The 15,932-nt window shown below is 45.0% G+C and overlaps 1 protein-coding gene across 1 annotated transcript in view; it reads left to right on the forward strand.

Annotated features, from left to right (window-relative positions):
* The window catches only part of PPM1G (protein phosphatase, Mg2+/Mn2+ dependent 1G), a 26,718-nt gene continuing 10,786 nt past the window's right edge, over positions 1-15,932 (forward strand). Inside the window, exon 1 of the mRNA XM_050753811.1 lies at positions 1-402. Coding sequence (XP_050609768.1) covers positions 283-402 — 120 coding nt within the window. The 5' untranslated portion in view covers positions 1-282. The remainder of the gene's footprint in view (positions 403-15,932) is intronic.

Consider the following 15,932-nt stretch of genomic DNA (forward strand, 5'->3'; position numbering starts at 1 on the left):
GTTGTCCCTGCGGGCGGGGCGAGTTGCTAAGGAAATGACTGCCCGCAGCGCCTGGCCCCGCCGAGCCGGCCGGGCGGGGTCTGGAGCGGCGCCGTTTCCGCTTCCGCTCCCTCTCAGCTCCCGTCCCGTTACCGCCTCCTGGCCGGCCTCGCGCCTTTCACCGGCACCTTGCGTCGGTCGCGCCGCGGGGCCTGCTCCTGCCGCGCGCACCCCCGGGGCTTCGGCTCCGGCACGGGTCGCGCCCAGCTTTCCTGCCCCTGAGGCCGCCGGCCAGCCGTCGCCATGGGTGCCTATCTCTCCCAGCCCAACACGGTGAAGTGCTCCGGGGACGGGGTCGGCGCCCCGCGCCTGCCGCTGCCCTACGGCTTCTCCGCCATGCAAGGCTGGCGCGTCTCCATGGAGGTGAGGCAGGGGCCCATAGGCTGGCCGCTGCGGGGCGGGAATCTGACGGAGAAAGGGAGCGGGGGATGGGGTCCTCCCCTGGGAAGGGTCCCAATCGGGAGCCTGCGGCCGCAGCGGCCGTCTGCGAGGCGGCAGAGACCGCGGGGTCGGGGCCGAGAGGGAGCTCCCGATGCTTGGGGACCGTATGCCGGTGGCCAGTGGCGGCGAGGGCTCGGCCATGTGGGAAGAGGCACCTTCCGCCCACTGGCCGCCCTCTCCCCGAGCTTTGGCGCCATCCTCTCGTGCCAACCTAGCCCTCCAGGCTCATCAAGGGTGTGAGGTTTAGTGTGGGAGTAAATACGGAAAGAGGGACTATTTGTTCATTTGTTTTTCGAGGGAGAGGTGAATAGATGTGAATAACTTTTTAAATTTTAATATTTAAAATATGTGATGTGGGAAGCTTCTTTTGGCTAGGGGTTTGACAGTGAAAGGAAACCCGGGCAGAGTCTGTTTCACATTCTGGTTGCCTGGCCTTGGGCTCTTGTATGTTAATTTCAGAGGCTGGACCCGACCTCCAGTGGTTGTCACTCATTTACACTCTTTTCAGGGCCTTTTACTAACTTTGGAAAACTTGAATTATGTCGGTCCCTAGATTTTCCTTCTTATTATGCTTGGTTTTCTTTCTCTCTTAGGATTTCTCTAAAACTTAATCAGTAATTGTCGTTTGCCTATAATTGTTGTATAGTTTCTTTGATTTTAAGTCATTTCATCAATTTTTTTCATCACAACCTACCTACAAAGAGCTTTTCTAGAAAATTTTACTCTGAACAAAAGGGGAAAAGAAAACTCTGGGGGGAAGAGTAGTATTAGGTAAAACTTGATGTGAAACTACAAAAGAGAAGAGGGAAAACTGTGGTAGGGAGGAAAGGGAGGAAGACAGGTTAACTGTGTCTTTGTGAAGAGCATTCTGAAGTCTAGGCAAAAGGGCCAGGGAAATATTCTGTCTGGGATTGAGGGTTCATCCACCTACCGGGTGGGCTTCAGGTAACAGCGAAATACTGTCTCCCTTGGGAATCGTTTCAAATCCCTCGCTCCTCCCTGTGGTTAGCTCTGGAATGACAGTATGAACTTAAATGTTTTGTTTTCCAATTCAAATTTGATACTCGTAACTGACCTTAATAACAATTTTATAATTAGGTATAAAATTTCAAGATTGGAGTGGATCCTATAGTTCATCTTATCTGCTTTGGCTCCCACTTTTTTTTTTTTTTTGAGACGGAGTTTCGCTCTTGTTGCCCAGGCTGAAATGCAATGGCGCGATCTCGGCTCACCACAACCTCCGCCTCCCAAGTTCAAGCGATTCTCCTGCCTCAGCCTCCCCAGTAGTTGGGATTACAGGCATGTGCCACCACGCCCGGCTTATTTTGTATTTTTAGTAGAGACAGGATTTCTTCATGTGGCTGGTCTCGAACTGACTCGGGCTGACTCAGGTGATCCGCCCGCCTTGGCCTCCCAAAGTACTGGGATTACAGGCGTGAGCCACCACACCCGGTGGCTCCCACATTTTATAGCTAAGAAATTGAGGTGCAGAAAGGTTAGGACACTGCTTTGGTGGAAAGAATCTGTAGGATCAGATTGTTGAAGACACTAGACATTGTTAAGCATCTATGTCAAACTGAAGCATAGCATTCATATTTCACCACCATACACAGTATAACTATTTAGTAGATGTAATTGTCTATTAGAAATATCTAGGTCGGGCACAGTGGCTCACATCTGTAATCTCAGCAGTTTGGGAGGCCGAGGCAGGCAGATCACCTGAGCTCAGGACAACATGGCGAAACCTTGTGTCTACAAAAAATACAAAAAAATACAAAAAAAACCTTGTGTCTACAAAAAATACAAAAAAATTAGCAGGGTGTGGTGGTGCCCACCTGTAGTCCCAGTTACTTGGGAGGCTGAGATGGAAAATCACCTTGAGCCCAAGAGGCAGAGGCTTCATTGAGCCGAGATCGCCCCGCTGCACTCCAATCTGGGCGACAGAGCGAGATGCTGTCTCAAAACATGAATGAATAGGCCAGGCACAGTGGCTTATGCCTGTAATCCTAGCACTTTGGGAGGCTGAGATGGGCGGATTGCCTGAGCTCAGGAGTTCGAGACCAGCCTTGACAACATGACGAAACCCCGTCTTTACTAAAAATACAAAAAATTAGCCAAATGTGGTGGTGCGTGCCTATAATCCTAGCTACTTGGAAGGCTGAGGCAGGAGAATCGCTTGAACCCTGGAGGCGGAGGTTGCAGTGAGCCAAGATCGTGCCACTGTACTCCAGCCTGGGCGACAGAGTGAGACTCTGTCTCAAAAAAAAAAAAAAAAGAAAAAAGAAAAAGAATGAGTAAATAAATCTGGATATAGTTTCAGAAGGAAAGTAGGTAGTTGAGAAGTTCCATTTCCGTGGCATTCTGTTAATGTTGTGAGATTTGAGGTGAATATTCCATCTCGCAGTAAAATGTTTCTTCCAGGTTTCTCATTTAATATTTTTCACTTCTCTGCTGTTTTTCCATTTATTTGGTGCCCTTTTTCTAGTTTTCTTTATGGATTGAGTTGCTTGGCTACTCAGTGTTTCATGTTGGTTTGCCCAGTGATTTCATACTATTTGCTGCTTCTCTGTAGGGCATTTCCCTTTATTTTTGGTTTCTCCTCAATTAGAAAATGATTTTTTTGTCAGGGACATTTTAGTGTATAGAGATCTTACTAGACTATTCCTTACATCCTAATCTTCCTCCTGAGAGATAACTGCTTAGGGTATTAAAATCTTGCTAATGTGCTGTTTCTGAAGTTGCCCTTGTTTGAATAAATATGCCTAACCAATAATTAAATATGCCTAATCAAATCCTCTTGAAGAGTATTGTTTGGGATCCTATTCTGCTTCATTGATACTTTTCCTTCTGGCTTTTGTTCTCCTTAAAGTATAGCATATCCGGCCGGGCGCGGTGGCTCAAGCCTGTAATCCCAGCACTTTGGGAGGCCGAGATGGGCGGATCACGAGGTCAGGAGATCGAGACCATCCTGGCTAACACGGTGAAACCCCGTCTCTACTAAGAAATACAAAAAATAGCCGGGCGAGGCGGCAGCGCCTGTAGTCCCAGCTACTCGGGAGGCTGAGGCCGGAGAATGGCGTGAACCCGGGAGGCGGAGCTTGCAGTGAGCTGAGATCCGGCCACTGCACTCCAGCCTGGGCTACAGAGCGAGACTCCGTCTCAAAAAAAAAAAAAAAAAAAGTATAGCATAGTTTCTTTGCTATTGCAAGAAAATAACTGAGTTCTAGCCTCTTCCCTGAACCTTATCTTTCCAGAAAATATAAAGTACTCCCATTCCTCTGAAGCTTTAGGGCTTAATCCAACAATTAATAAAGTTTATGTACCCTATTTGCTTGGTCCTAATGCTTCATTTGAGGTGAGGTTATCATACTACTAAAGGTCGTTGAAATCCTGACTGATGGGTAGATTCAGCCATAGGGAGGACTCTTGAGACAAAAATGGCAACCATCAATAGCTGGCATTTTTACTTTCTGCCTCTTTCCAACTTCTCTTCCTGTGTGACCAGGGTGGTGGTGGTGGTGTTTTGAGATGGAGTTTCTATCTTGTTGTCCAGGCTGGAGTACAATGGTGTGATCTTGGCTCACTGCAACCTCCGCCTCCCAGGTTCAAGTGATTCTCCTGCCTCAGCCTCCTGAGTAGCTGGGATTACAGGCATGTGCCACCATGCCTGGCTAATTTTGTATTTTTAGTAGAGAAGGGGTTTCTCCACATTGGTCAGGCTGGTCTCGAACTTCTGACCTCAGGTGATCCACCTGCCTCTACCTCCCAAAGCACTGGGATTATAGGTGTGAGCCACCACGCCCAGCAGCCAGGGTGTTTTGAGAAGAGGTAATCAAAATACCACAGGCCAGGCGAAGCGGCTCACGCCTGTAATCCCAGCACTTTGGGAGGCCAAGGGGGACAGATCACCCGAGGTCAGTTCAAGACCAGCCTAGCCAACATGGTGAAACTCCATCTCTACTAAAAATACATAAATTAGCCAGAGGCCAGAGAATCGCTTGAACAGGAAGGCCAGTGAGCTGAGATTGCACGGCTGCACTCCAGCCAGGGTGACAGACTCTGTCTCAAAAAAAAAAAAAAAACAACAAACAAACCACAGATGATGTTCCCCTCCCTCCTTCTTTCTCCATGAAAAAAGTGGCTGAGGTATGTACTTTGGGATTAAGAGGTAGGGACTGGGCACAGTGGCTCATACCTGTAATCCCAGCACTTTGGGAGGCTTAGGGGGGCATATCACAAGGTCAAGAGACCAAGATCATTCTGGCCAATATGGTGAAACCCTGTCTCTGAAATACAAGAATTAGCCGGGCATGGTGGCGCGTGCCTATAATCCCAGCCACTCAGGAGGCTGAGGCAGGAGAATCGCTTGAACCCAGGAGGCAGAGGTTGCAGTGAGCTGAGATCGCGCCAACGTACTCCAGCCTGGGCGACAGGGCAAGACTCCATTTCAAAAAAAAAAAAAAGAGGTAGATTGTGGAGGGGTGCCTGAGAAATATACGAGGTAAGGCCCTTGAGTTTTTGGTGGCTAAATAAGAAATCAAATCTGAAAATAGATTCGGTTGATGTAGTCTTTTTTTTTTTTTTTTTTTTTCCGAGACAGAGTCTCGCACAGCCCAGGCTGGAGTGTAATGGCATGATCTCGGCTCACTGCAACCTCCGCCTCCTGAGTTCAAGCAATTCTCCTGCCTCAGCTTCCCGAGTAGCTGGGATTGCAGGCGCCTGCCACCATGCCCAGCTAATTTTTTGTGTTTTTAATAGAGACAGGGTTTCACTATGTTGGCCGGGCTGGTCTCCAACTCCTGACCTTGTGATCCGCCCACCTCGGCCTCCCAAAGTGCTGGCATTACAGGCGTGAGCCACCATGCCTGGCCTATCAGTTGATGTAGTCTTAAAGGGACAAGAGTACATTTAACATTTGGTTGTGAGGTTCTCTGGAAGTGACAAAACTGCTTTCTATGGAGAGTTAGGAATTTTTTTTTTTTTTTTGCTCTATCTTGGCTCACTGAAACCTCCGCCTCCTGGGTTCAAGCGATTCTCCTGCCTCAGCCTCCCAAGTAGCTGGGATTACAGGCGTTTGCCACCAGGCCAGCTAATTTTTTTTGTATTTTTAGTGGAGATGGGATTTCACTATGTTGGCCAGACTCCTGACCTCGTGATCCTCCCGCCTCGGCCTCCCAAAGTGCTGGGATTACAGACTTGAGCCACCATGCCTGGCCGGGAATTTTCTGTCCTATGAATCATATTTTCCTTTTATTAAAGGCAGTGTCAATATCTATAGTATAATTTTGAGTAGGCCAGCTGTTTATTGCTGTGTAGAAGCTGCCTTATTAATGGTCAAAAGGGGTCACCTAGAATTGACTATAGAGATAGTATTGAGCAGAAAATTCTTAAAATACCTGCATATTAGTTTCAGTCATTAAATTAATGGAAAAAATACAAAAAGAAACATCACAAGTATGCTATGGGGTTCTACCTTAGGGCATTGAAGGTTGAAAAGCATTTATTTTCTTATCCTCAGATTAGCATCTCATATCAATAGCTTAAAGCACTTTTTACTTACTAAACCAGGTCAGAATTTCTCTGTTTTTTTTTTTTTTTTTGAGATGGAGTCTCCCTGTCACCCAGGCTGGAGTGCAGTGGTGTGATCTCGGCTCCCTGGCCTTCCTGTTCAAGTGATTCTCTGGCCTCAGCCTTCTGAGTAGCTGAGATTACAGGCATGTGCCAGGACGCCTGGCTAATTTTTTGTATTTTTAGTAGAGACGGGGTTTCTCCATGTTGGTCAGGCTGGTCTCGAACTCCTGACCTGAGGTAATCCGCCTGCCTCCGCCTCTGAAAGTGCTGGGATTACAGGCACGAGCTACTGCGCCTGGCCAGAATTTCTTTGTCTAGAATGTAGTTAAGCAACTTTTGTAAAAACGCATTTTTTGCATTTGATTAGCATGCCGTACCCATTCACAGTTCAAAGCTAGTATAGGATTATATCACATGTATGCCCATGAGCATGGAGAAACTCTTTTCTTTTCTTTTCTTTTTTTGAGATGGAGTTTTGCTCTTGTTGCCCAGGCTGGAGTGCAGTGGTGTGATCTCGGCTCACTGCAGCTTCCGCCTCCTGGGTTCTAGCAGTTCTGCCCCAGCCTCCCAAGTAGCTGGGATTACAGACACGCGCCACCATGCCTGGCTAATTTTTTTGTATTTTTAGTAGAGAAGGGGTTTTGCCATGCTGGCCAGTCTGGGCTTAAACTCCTGGCCTCAAGTGATCTGCCTGCCTCAGCCTCCCAAAGTGCCGGGATTACAGACATGAGCCACCGTGACCAGCCTTTTTATTTTTAAAATTATTTATTTTGAGACAGGGTCTCACTCTTGCCCATGCTTGAGTGGTAAGGAGTACAGGATTTCTTGTGCCAGTTCCTTCACATCCTTGCTACCCTTATCTACCTTTACAGTGACTTGATCATAGCTCACCGCATAGCCTCCTGGGCTCAAGGGGTCTTCCAGCCTCAGCCTACAATAGGCGCATGCCACCATGACTGGCTAATTTTTTATTTTTTAAAATTTTTTGTAGAGATGGGGCCTTGCAGTGTTGCCCAGGCTGAGGACTTATTTATTTATTTATTTATTTATTTATTTGAGATGGAGTCTTGCTCTGTTGCCCAGACTCGAGTGCAGTGGCCTGATCTCCGCTCTCTGCAAGCTCCACCCCCCAGGTTCATGCCATTCTCCTGCCTCAGCCTCCCAAGTAGCTGGGACTACAGGTGCCCACCACCACGCCCGGCTAATTTTTTTGTATTTTTAGTAGAGATGGGGTTTCACCGTGTTAGCCAGGATGGTCTCAATCTCCTGACCTTGTGATCCACCCGTCTCGGCCTCCCAAAGTGTTGGGATTACAGGCGTGAGCCACCACACCTGGCCTATTTATGTTTGTTTGTTTATTTATTTATTTATTTATTTGAGACGGAGTCTCACACTGTCGCCCAGACTGGAGTGCAGTGGCACGATGTTGGCTCACTGCAAGCTCCGCCTCCTGGGTTCACACCATTCTCCTGCCTCAGCCTCCCGTGTAGCTGGGACTACAGGTGCCCACCACAACACCCGGCTAATTTTTTATTTTTTATTTTTAGTAGAGGCAGGGTTTCACCGTGTTAGCCAGGATGATCTCGATCCCCTGACCTCATGGTCTGCCCGCCTTGGCCTCCCAAAGTGCTGGGATTACAGACGTGAGCCACCGTGCCCGGCCTATGTTTATTTATTTATTTTTTTAGGGTCAGGGTCTCCCTCTATTGCTCACATTGGAGTGCAGTGGCACAATCATAGCTCACTCGCAGTCTTGACCTCCTGGATTCAAGCAATCCTACCTCAGCTTGCTGAGTAACTAGGACTACAGGCACATGCTGCCAGGCCCAGCTAATTTTTTATTTTAGTAGAGACAGGGTCTCACTATGTTGCGCAGGCTGGTCTTGAACTCCCAGGCTCAAATGATTCTCCTGCCTTGACTCCCAAAGTGCTGGGATTACAGGTGTGAGCCACCATGCCTGGTCCAGAAATTATTTTATATTTTATTCCATTCCCTTATAAGTTCTCGAGCAACTGGAAAATACAATCAGAACTTATTCCTCAAGATTTCAAGGATATTTTACACAAGTTCTGTTGTCTGATTCCTTAGTTGTTACTACTGTTTCCCCACCTCCAATCTTCTATTGGGTTATTAGTCTTAGAATTGGACTTTGAGAGGTAAGGGTAAGGGGTTGAATTTAAGCACAGAAATTTATACAGGTCTGATCAGTAGTTCTTGACATTGTACTGTCTGGAAACAAATCTTTAGAACTGAACTTAAGATGTTTAATGACATTTTGTAGACAGAGTATGATTTCAGTATAGTTGTTTTGTTTCTTTCTAGATCTAGTTCAGAGATGAAGTATATCAACTTTTTTTTCCTTTTTGACCCAATGCTAGCAGAAAAACAACACCTTTTAGTCATATTTAGTATTTGAAAATGTATATACAGATTCCTTTTTAATTTTTACAGGTTCCTTTTTAATCAGCTTTATTGAGATATATAGTTCATACACTGTATGGTATATGAACTCACTTTAAGAGTATAATTCAGTGGGTTTAAGGATATTATTCATTCATTTTAAGGGTGTAATTCAGTGGTTTTTAGTATATTCTCTTTTTTTTCTTTTTTTCTTTTTTCAAGACAGGGTCTTGCTCTGTAAACCAGGCTGGAGTGCATTGACACAATCTCAGCTCACTGCAACCTCCCCCTCCCAGGTTCACGTGATTCTCCTGCCTCTGCCTCACAAATAGCTGGAACTTCAGGCGCATGCCACCACACCCAGCTAATTTTTATATTTTCAGTAGAAACAGGGTTTCACCATGTTGCCCAGGCTGGTCTTGAACTCCTGGCCTCAAGTGATCCACCTGCCTCAGCCTCCCAAAGTGCTGGAATTACAGGCATAAGCCACTGTGCCTGGCTCTTTTGTAGTATATTCAAACAGAGTTATACATCTATCACCACAATCAGTTTTAGAACCCCAAAAAGAAACCCTGTACTCTTTACCAGTAACTCCGTACCTCCCTTCCACTAGCCTCTGGCATCCACTAATTTACATGACTTCTATGAATTTGCCTATTCTGAACATTTTATAAATGGAATTCTAAATACATTTCCTTTTATATCTGGATGCTTTTACTAAGCATATGTATTTTTGAAATTGACTTTGAAGCCTGTTGACCCCTGAGGAGTAAATTACTCCCCACCCCAAGCATTCCCTCTACCCTCAGCTTTACCTATAAGAATGAGGTTTTTTTTTTTTTTTTTTTTTTTTTTTTTTTTTTTAATCACACATACATTGTTGTAGTAGATTTAAGAATAAATATTTTGCTGACCCAGGGTTCTTTTGCTTATTTCTAGATCATTGCCTTGCAGATTTTATTTTACAGAGCTAAAGAGAATCAGAATTCTCTTTAAAACTCCAGTCTCATATCCAGTTATCACTCACCATCTCTTTGTTTCCAGCAATAGCCAGGCCTGGCCTAGAGGGACTTGATCTCCACTTTTGGTTTTTAGACTTTCTTTGGCTTTTACCACCTGCTGTGTATCCTTGACCTCATACTGCTGGACTCCTTTGGATGGATACCAGCAAGATGGTTCAGGCTCCAGTGGGCACTTTTTAAAATTCTCTCCTTCTCTTCAGATAGACATAGAGCTCAGGCAGATCACCAAGTCTGTTGCCTGTGTAACCAGGAAAGAGATGCTAGTTTTCTTTTAGGCACTCCCATTTGCTACAGTTGTTTCTGTTGGAACCTTCCTCACTTAGTTGATGGAATGGAAGCAAAAGACCCAGTACTCCATCCCAAATTAATGACTTAACAATTCTTGAATTTTCTCTTATCTCCTAGTTAACTCTTTTTCTTATCCCCAGGAGGTTGATTTTAATTATTGTTATTTATCCATTTATTTTCATAGAGACAGGGTCTTACTGTGTTGTCCAGGCTGGTGGTCTTGAACCCTTGGCCTCAAGGAATCTTTTCACCTCAGCCTCCCAAAGTGCTGGGATTACAGGCATGAGCCACCATACCCGGCCTGATATTTTTTAATTGATATATCATAGTTGTACCTAAGCATAATTTTTTTTATTTTTATTTATTTATTTATTTATTTATTTTGGAGACAAGATCTCCCTCTATCGCCCAGGCTGGAGTGCAGTGGCGTGATCTTGGCTCACTGCAGCCTCCACCTTCTGGGTTAAAGTGATTCTCATGCCTCAGCCTCCCGAGAAACCTGGGACTACAGGCAGCAACCATCATGCATGGCTAATTTTTTTGTGTGTATTTTAGTAGAGACGAGTTTCACCATGTTGCCCAGGGCAGTCTCGAACTCCTGAGCTCAGGCAATCCGCCCGCCTCAGCCTCCCAAAGTGCTGGGATTACAGATGTATGCCACTGCACCCAGCCAAGCATAATATTTTTAAGGGTCATCAATGTTGTATCATGAATCAATCAGTATTTCATTCTTTTTTATGGTTGAATAATATTCCGTGGTATGGATATATCACATTTTGTTCATTCATTAGTTGATAGACATTTTGGATTTCCACTGTTTTTTTTTGTTTTTTTTTTTTCTATTATAAATAGTGATACTATGTACAAATTTTTGTGTGGAAATATATCCTCATATCTTTTGGTTATATACCAAAGAGTGGAATTGCTGGGTCATATGGTAACTACATGTTTAACATTTTGAGAAACTGCTAAACTCTTTTCCAAAGTGGCTGTACCATCTTACATTCTTGCCAGCAATATATGAGGATGCCAGTTCCTTCACATCTTCACTACACTTATCCACTTTTTTTATAATAACTAATAGTGGGTGTGAAGTGGTGTCTCCTTGTCATTTTGATTTGTACTTCTCTGATGGCTAAATGGCTAATGATGTTTGAACTTTTTGTTTGAGACAGAGTCTCACTCTGTCCAGGTTCAAGCGATCCTCCTGCCTCAGACTCCCTAGCAGCTGGGATTATCGGCACATGCCACCACGCCCAGCTAATTTTTTGTATTTTTAATAGAGACAGGGCATTAACCATGTTGTTCAGGCTGGTCTTGAGCTCCTGACCTCAAAGGATCCGCCTCCCTGGGCCTCCCAAAGTGCTGGGATTACAGGCTAGAGCCACCATGCCAGGCCTTATGTTTGAACATCTTTTATGTGTTTATTGGCCATTTGTGTATCTTCTTTGGAGAAATGTCTATTCAAAGCCTTTGTTCATTTTTAATTGGATTTTTTTGTTGTTTTTTTATATGTTAAGAGTTCTTTACTCTTAACATATAAAAATGTTTTGGATACAAGTTTGTTAGATATATGATTTGTAAATATTTTCTCCAATTTTTGTGGACTTTTTGATTTGTTTTTTTGTTTTATTTATTTATTTATTTTTGGTCGGGGGACAGTCTGGATCTGACCCCCCAGGCTGGAATGGAGTGGCGCGATCGTGGCTCACTGCAACCTCTGCCTCCTGGGTTCAAGTGATCCTCCTGCCTCAGCCTCTTGAGTAGCTGGGACCCAGGTGTGTGCCACCATGCCCAGCTAATTTTTGTATTTTTAGTAGAGACCAGGTTTCACCGTGTTGGCCAGGCTGGTCTCGAACTACTAACCTCAAGTGATCAGCCTGCCTCAGCCTCCCAAAGTGCTGGGATTACAGTCATGAGCCACTGCACCCTGCCTCTTTTTGTTTTGTTTTGTTTTGTTTTGTGACGAAGTCTCACTCTGTTGCCAGGTTGGAGTGTAGTGGTGCAATCCCGGCTCATTGCAACCTCCGCCTCCCGGGTTCAAGTGATTCTCCTGCCTCAGCCTCCCAAGTAGCTGGGACTACAGGCATGCCATGACGCGCAGCTAATTTTTGTATTTTTAGTAGAGACAGGGTTTCACCATGTTGGCCAGGCTGGTCTTGAACTCCTGACCTTGTGATCTGCCCGATTGGGCCTCCCACAGTGCTAGGATTACAGATGTGAGCCACCGCACCTGGCCTCTTTTTGCTTTCTTGACGGTGTCTTTTGAAACAAAAGTTTTTGCTTTTGATAAAGTCCAATTTGTCTATTTTGTTTGTTTTTATTAAGAAGCTTTGTCTAACCCAAAGTCACAACAATTTTCTCTTAGGTTTTCTTCTGAGAGTTGTATAGTTTTAGCTGTTACATTTAAGTCTGTGATCCATTTTGAGTGAATTTTTATGAATGGTGTGAGGGAGTGATCCAACTTCATTCTGTTGTGTGTGGATATCAAGTTGTCCCAGCACTATTTGTTTAAACCACTGTTCTTTTCCCCCATTGAATTATCTTGGCATCATTGTCAGAGATAAATTGACCGTAAATATGAGGGTTTTATTTCTGAACTCTCAAGTCCATTTCATTGGTCTACATGTCCCTATGCCAGTGATACACTATCTTGGTTACTGTAGCTTTTTAGTACGTTTTGAAATGTCTTTAAAATTCGTTATTTTTCATATAAATTTTAGGATTAATTTGTCAATCTCTGCACAAAAGGCACCTGGGTTTTGATGGGGGTTATGCAGCATCTGTAGATCAATTGGGGGAGTATTACAGGCGTGAGCCGCCACGCCCAGCCGACTCAGTTTTTCATAGATGTACTCTATCAGGTTTAGGAAGTTCCCTTTTATTCCTAGGTTGTTGAGTCTATTATATATATATATATATATATATATATATATTTTTTTTTTTTTTTTTTTTTTTTTTTTGAGACGGAGTCTCGCTCTGTCACCCAGGCTGGAGTGCAGTGGCCGGATCTCGGCTCACTGCAAGCTCCGCCTCCCAGGTTCACGCCATTCTCCTGCCTCAGCCTCCCGAGTAGCTGGGATTATAGGCGCCCGCCACCTCGCCCGGCTAGTTTTTTGTATTTTTTAGTAGAGACGGGGTTTCACCGTGTTAGCCAGGATGGTCTCGATCTCCTGACCTCGTGATCCGCCCGTCTCGGCCTCCCAAAGTGCTGGGATTACAGGCGTGAGCCACTGCGCCCGGCCTATATATATATATTTTTAGAGACAGTCTTGCTCTGTCACTCAGGCTGTAGCACAGTGGCTCAATCATAGCTCACTGCAGCCTTGAACTCCTAGGTTCAAGAGATCCACCTGCCTCCGCCTTCTTAGTAGCTAGGGTTACATGCATACACCACCATACTGGGCTAATTTTTAAAAATTTTTTATAGAGACAGGGTCTTAACTGTGTTGCCCAGACTGGCATTCTGACATTGAGTCTTTTTATCATTAATAAGCACTGGATTTTGTCAAGTGCCTTTTATAATATCTATCGAGATGATCATAGGGTTTTGTTCTTTAGTCTACTGATACACTATATTACATTAAGTGATTTTTTTGAATGTTAAACCAACCTTGCATTTTTTTGGTGTATAAATCTTACTTGATCATTGTGTATTACCCTTTTATATGGTGCTGGATTTAGTTTGCTACTATTTTGTTGAGGATTTTTGTGTCTATATTCATAAGAGATAATTGGTCTGTAGTTTGTCGTGATGTCTCCGTCTGGTTTTGGAATCAGGGTAATACTGGCCTCATAGAATGAATTGGGAAGTGTTGCCTTCTTTTCGATGTGATGGAAGAGTTTGTGAATCATTGGTATTAATTTTTCTGTAAAATGTTTGGTAGAATTCACCAATAAAGCCATCTGAGCCTGGGCTCTTCTTTGTGGAAAGTTTTCGGCTTTTTTTTTTTTTTTTTTTTTCTTTAAAAATTTTCCTTGCGGCTGGGTGCGGTGGCTTACGCCTGTAATCCCAGCACTTTGGGAGGCTGAGGTGGGCGGATCACCTGAGGTCGGGAGTTTGAGACCAGCCTGACCAATATGGAGAAACCCTGTCTCTACTAAAAACACAAAATTAGCCGGGCATGGTGGTGCACGCCTGTAATCCCAGCTACTCAGGAGGCTGAGGAGGGAGAATCACTTGACCGGGAACGCAGAGGTTGCAGTGAGCCTAGATCATGCCATTGTACTCCAGCCTGGGCAACAAGAATGAAACTCTGTTTCAAGAAGAAAAAAAAAAAAATTTCATTGTGATAAAATACACATAACATAAAAATTACCATCTTAATCATTTCTTTTTCTTTTTTTTTTTTTTTTGAGACAATCTTGCTCTTGTCACCTATGCTGGAGTGCAGTGGTGCAATCCTGGCTCACTGCAACCTCCGCCTCCTGGGCTCAAGAGATTCTTCTGCCTCAGCCTCCTGAGTAGCTGGGATTATAGGCGTGCACCACCATGCCCAGTTAATTTTTGTATTTTTAGTAGAGATGGGGTTTCTCCGTGTTGACCAGGCTGGTCTCTAACTCCTCACCTCAAGTGATCCGCCCGCCTCGGCCTCCCAAAGTACTGGGATTACAGGCATGAGCCACCACGCCCAGCCTGAATGATTTTTTAATGTACAGTTGAGTAGTATTTAGTACATTCACATTGTTGTGCACCCAGTTTCCAGAACTCTTCGTCCTACAAAACCGAAACTCTATACCCATTAAATAAGTCCCCATTCTCTTTTCCTCAGCTCATGGTAAACAGCATTCTACTTTCAGTCCCTATGAATTTGATTACTTTAGATACTTCATACTGTAAGTGGAATCATACAGTATTTGTCTTTTAGTGACTGCCTAATTTTTTTTATTTTTTTGAGACAGGGTCTTGCTGTGTCGTCCAGGCTGGAGTACAGTGGTGCCATCTCGGCTCACTGCAACCTCCGCCTCCAGGGTTCAAGTGATTCTCCTGCCTTGGCCTCCCAAGTAGCTGGGATTACAGGTGCTTGCCACAACACCCAGCTGATTTTTGTATTTTTAGGTAGAGATGGGGTTTCACCATGTTGGCCAGGCTGGTCTTGAGCTCCTGACCTCAAATTATCTGCCTGCCTTGGCCTCCCAAAGTGCTGGGATTATAGGCGTGAGCCACCGTGTCTGGCCTCCATGTTGTTTTTCACAACACCTCTATCATTTACTTTTCCACCAGCAGTACACAAGAATTTCAGTTTCTCCACGTTCTTGCTAACAGTTGTTATTATCTGGTTTTTTTTTTTTAATGGTTTCTTTCTTTCTTTCTTTCTTTTTTTGAGACAGGGTCTTATTCTTGCTTGTGCTGGAGTGCAGTGGTGCTCTGTGATAGCTCACTGCAGCCTCAACCTCTGGGCTCAAGCAGTCCTGCCACCTCAGCCTCCACATAGATGGGACTGCAGGTGTGCACCATCATACATGGCTAATTTTAAAACCCCATCTCTGCGCAAAATAAAAAATTAGGCCGGGCGTGGTGGCTCAAGCCTGTAATCCCAGCACTTTCGGAGGTCGAGGCAGGTGGATCATGAGATCAGGAGATAAAGACCATCCTGGCTAACACGGTGAAACCCTGTCTCTACTAAAAATACAAAATTAGTCGGGCATGGTGGCAGGCGCCTGTAGTCCCAGCTACTCAGGAGTCTGAGGCAGGAGAATGGCATGAACCCAGGAGGCTGAGCTTGCAGTGAGTTGAGATTGCGCCACTTCACTCCAGCCTGGACGACAGAGTGAGACTCCGTCTCCAAATAAGTAAATAAGCTAGGTGTGGTGGCACGCACCTGTAGTCCCAGCTACTCGGGAGGCTGAGGCAGGAGAATTGCTTGAACCCGGGAGGTGGAGGTTGCGGGGAGCCAAGATTGCGCCACTGCACTCCAGCCTGGCGACAGTAATAATAATAATTTTACTGTGGGCTGGCGTGGTGGCTCATGCCTAAATCCCAGCACTTTGGGAGGCTGAGGCAGGAGGATCACCTGAAGTCGGGAGTTTGAGGCCAGCCTGGGCAACATGGTGGAACCCCGTGTCTACTAAAAATATAAAAATTAGCCAGGCGTGGTGGCATGTACCTGTAATCCCAGCTACTTGGGAGGCTGAGGCATGAGAATCACTTGAACCTGGGTTGCGGAGGT

This window comes from Macaca thibetana, chromosome 13, assembly GCF_024542745.1.
Source record: "Macaca thibetana thibetana isolate TM-01 chromosome 13, ASM2454274v1, whole genome shotgun sequence".
In the NCBI taxonomy this organism is placed as follows: Eukaryota; Metazoa; Chordata; class Mammalia; order Primates; family Cercopithecidae; genus Macaca; species Macaca thibetana.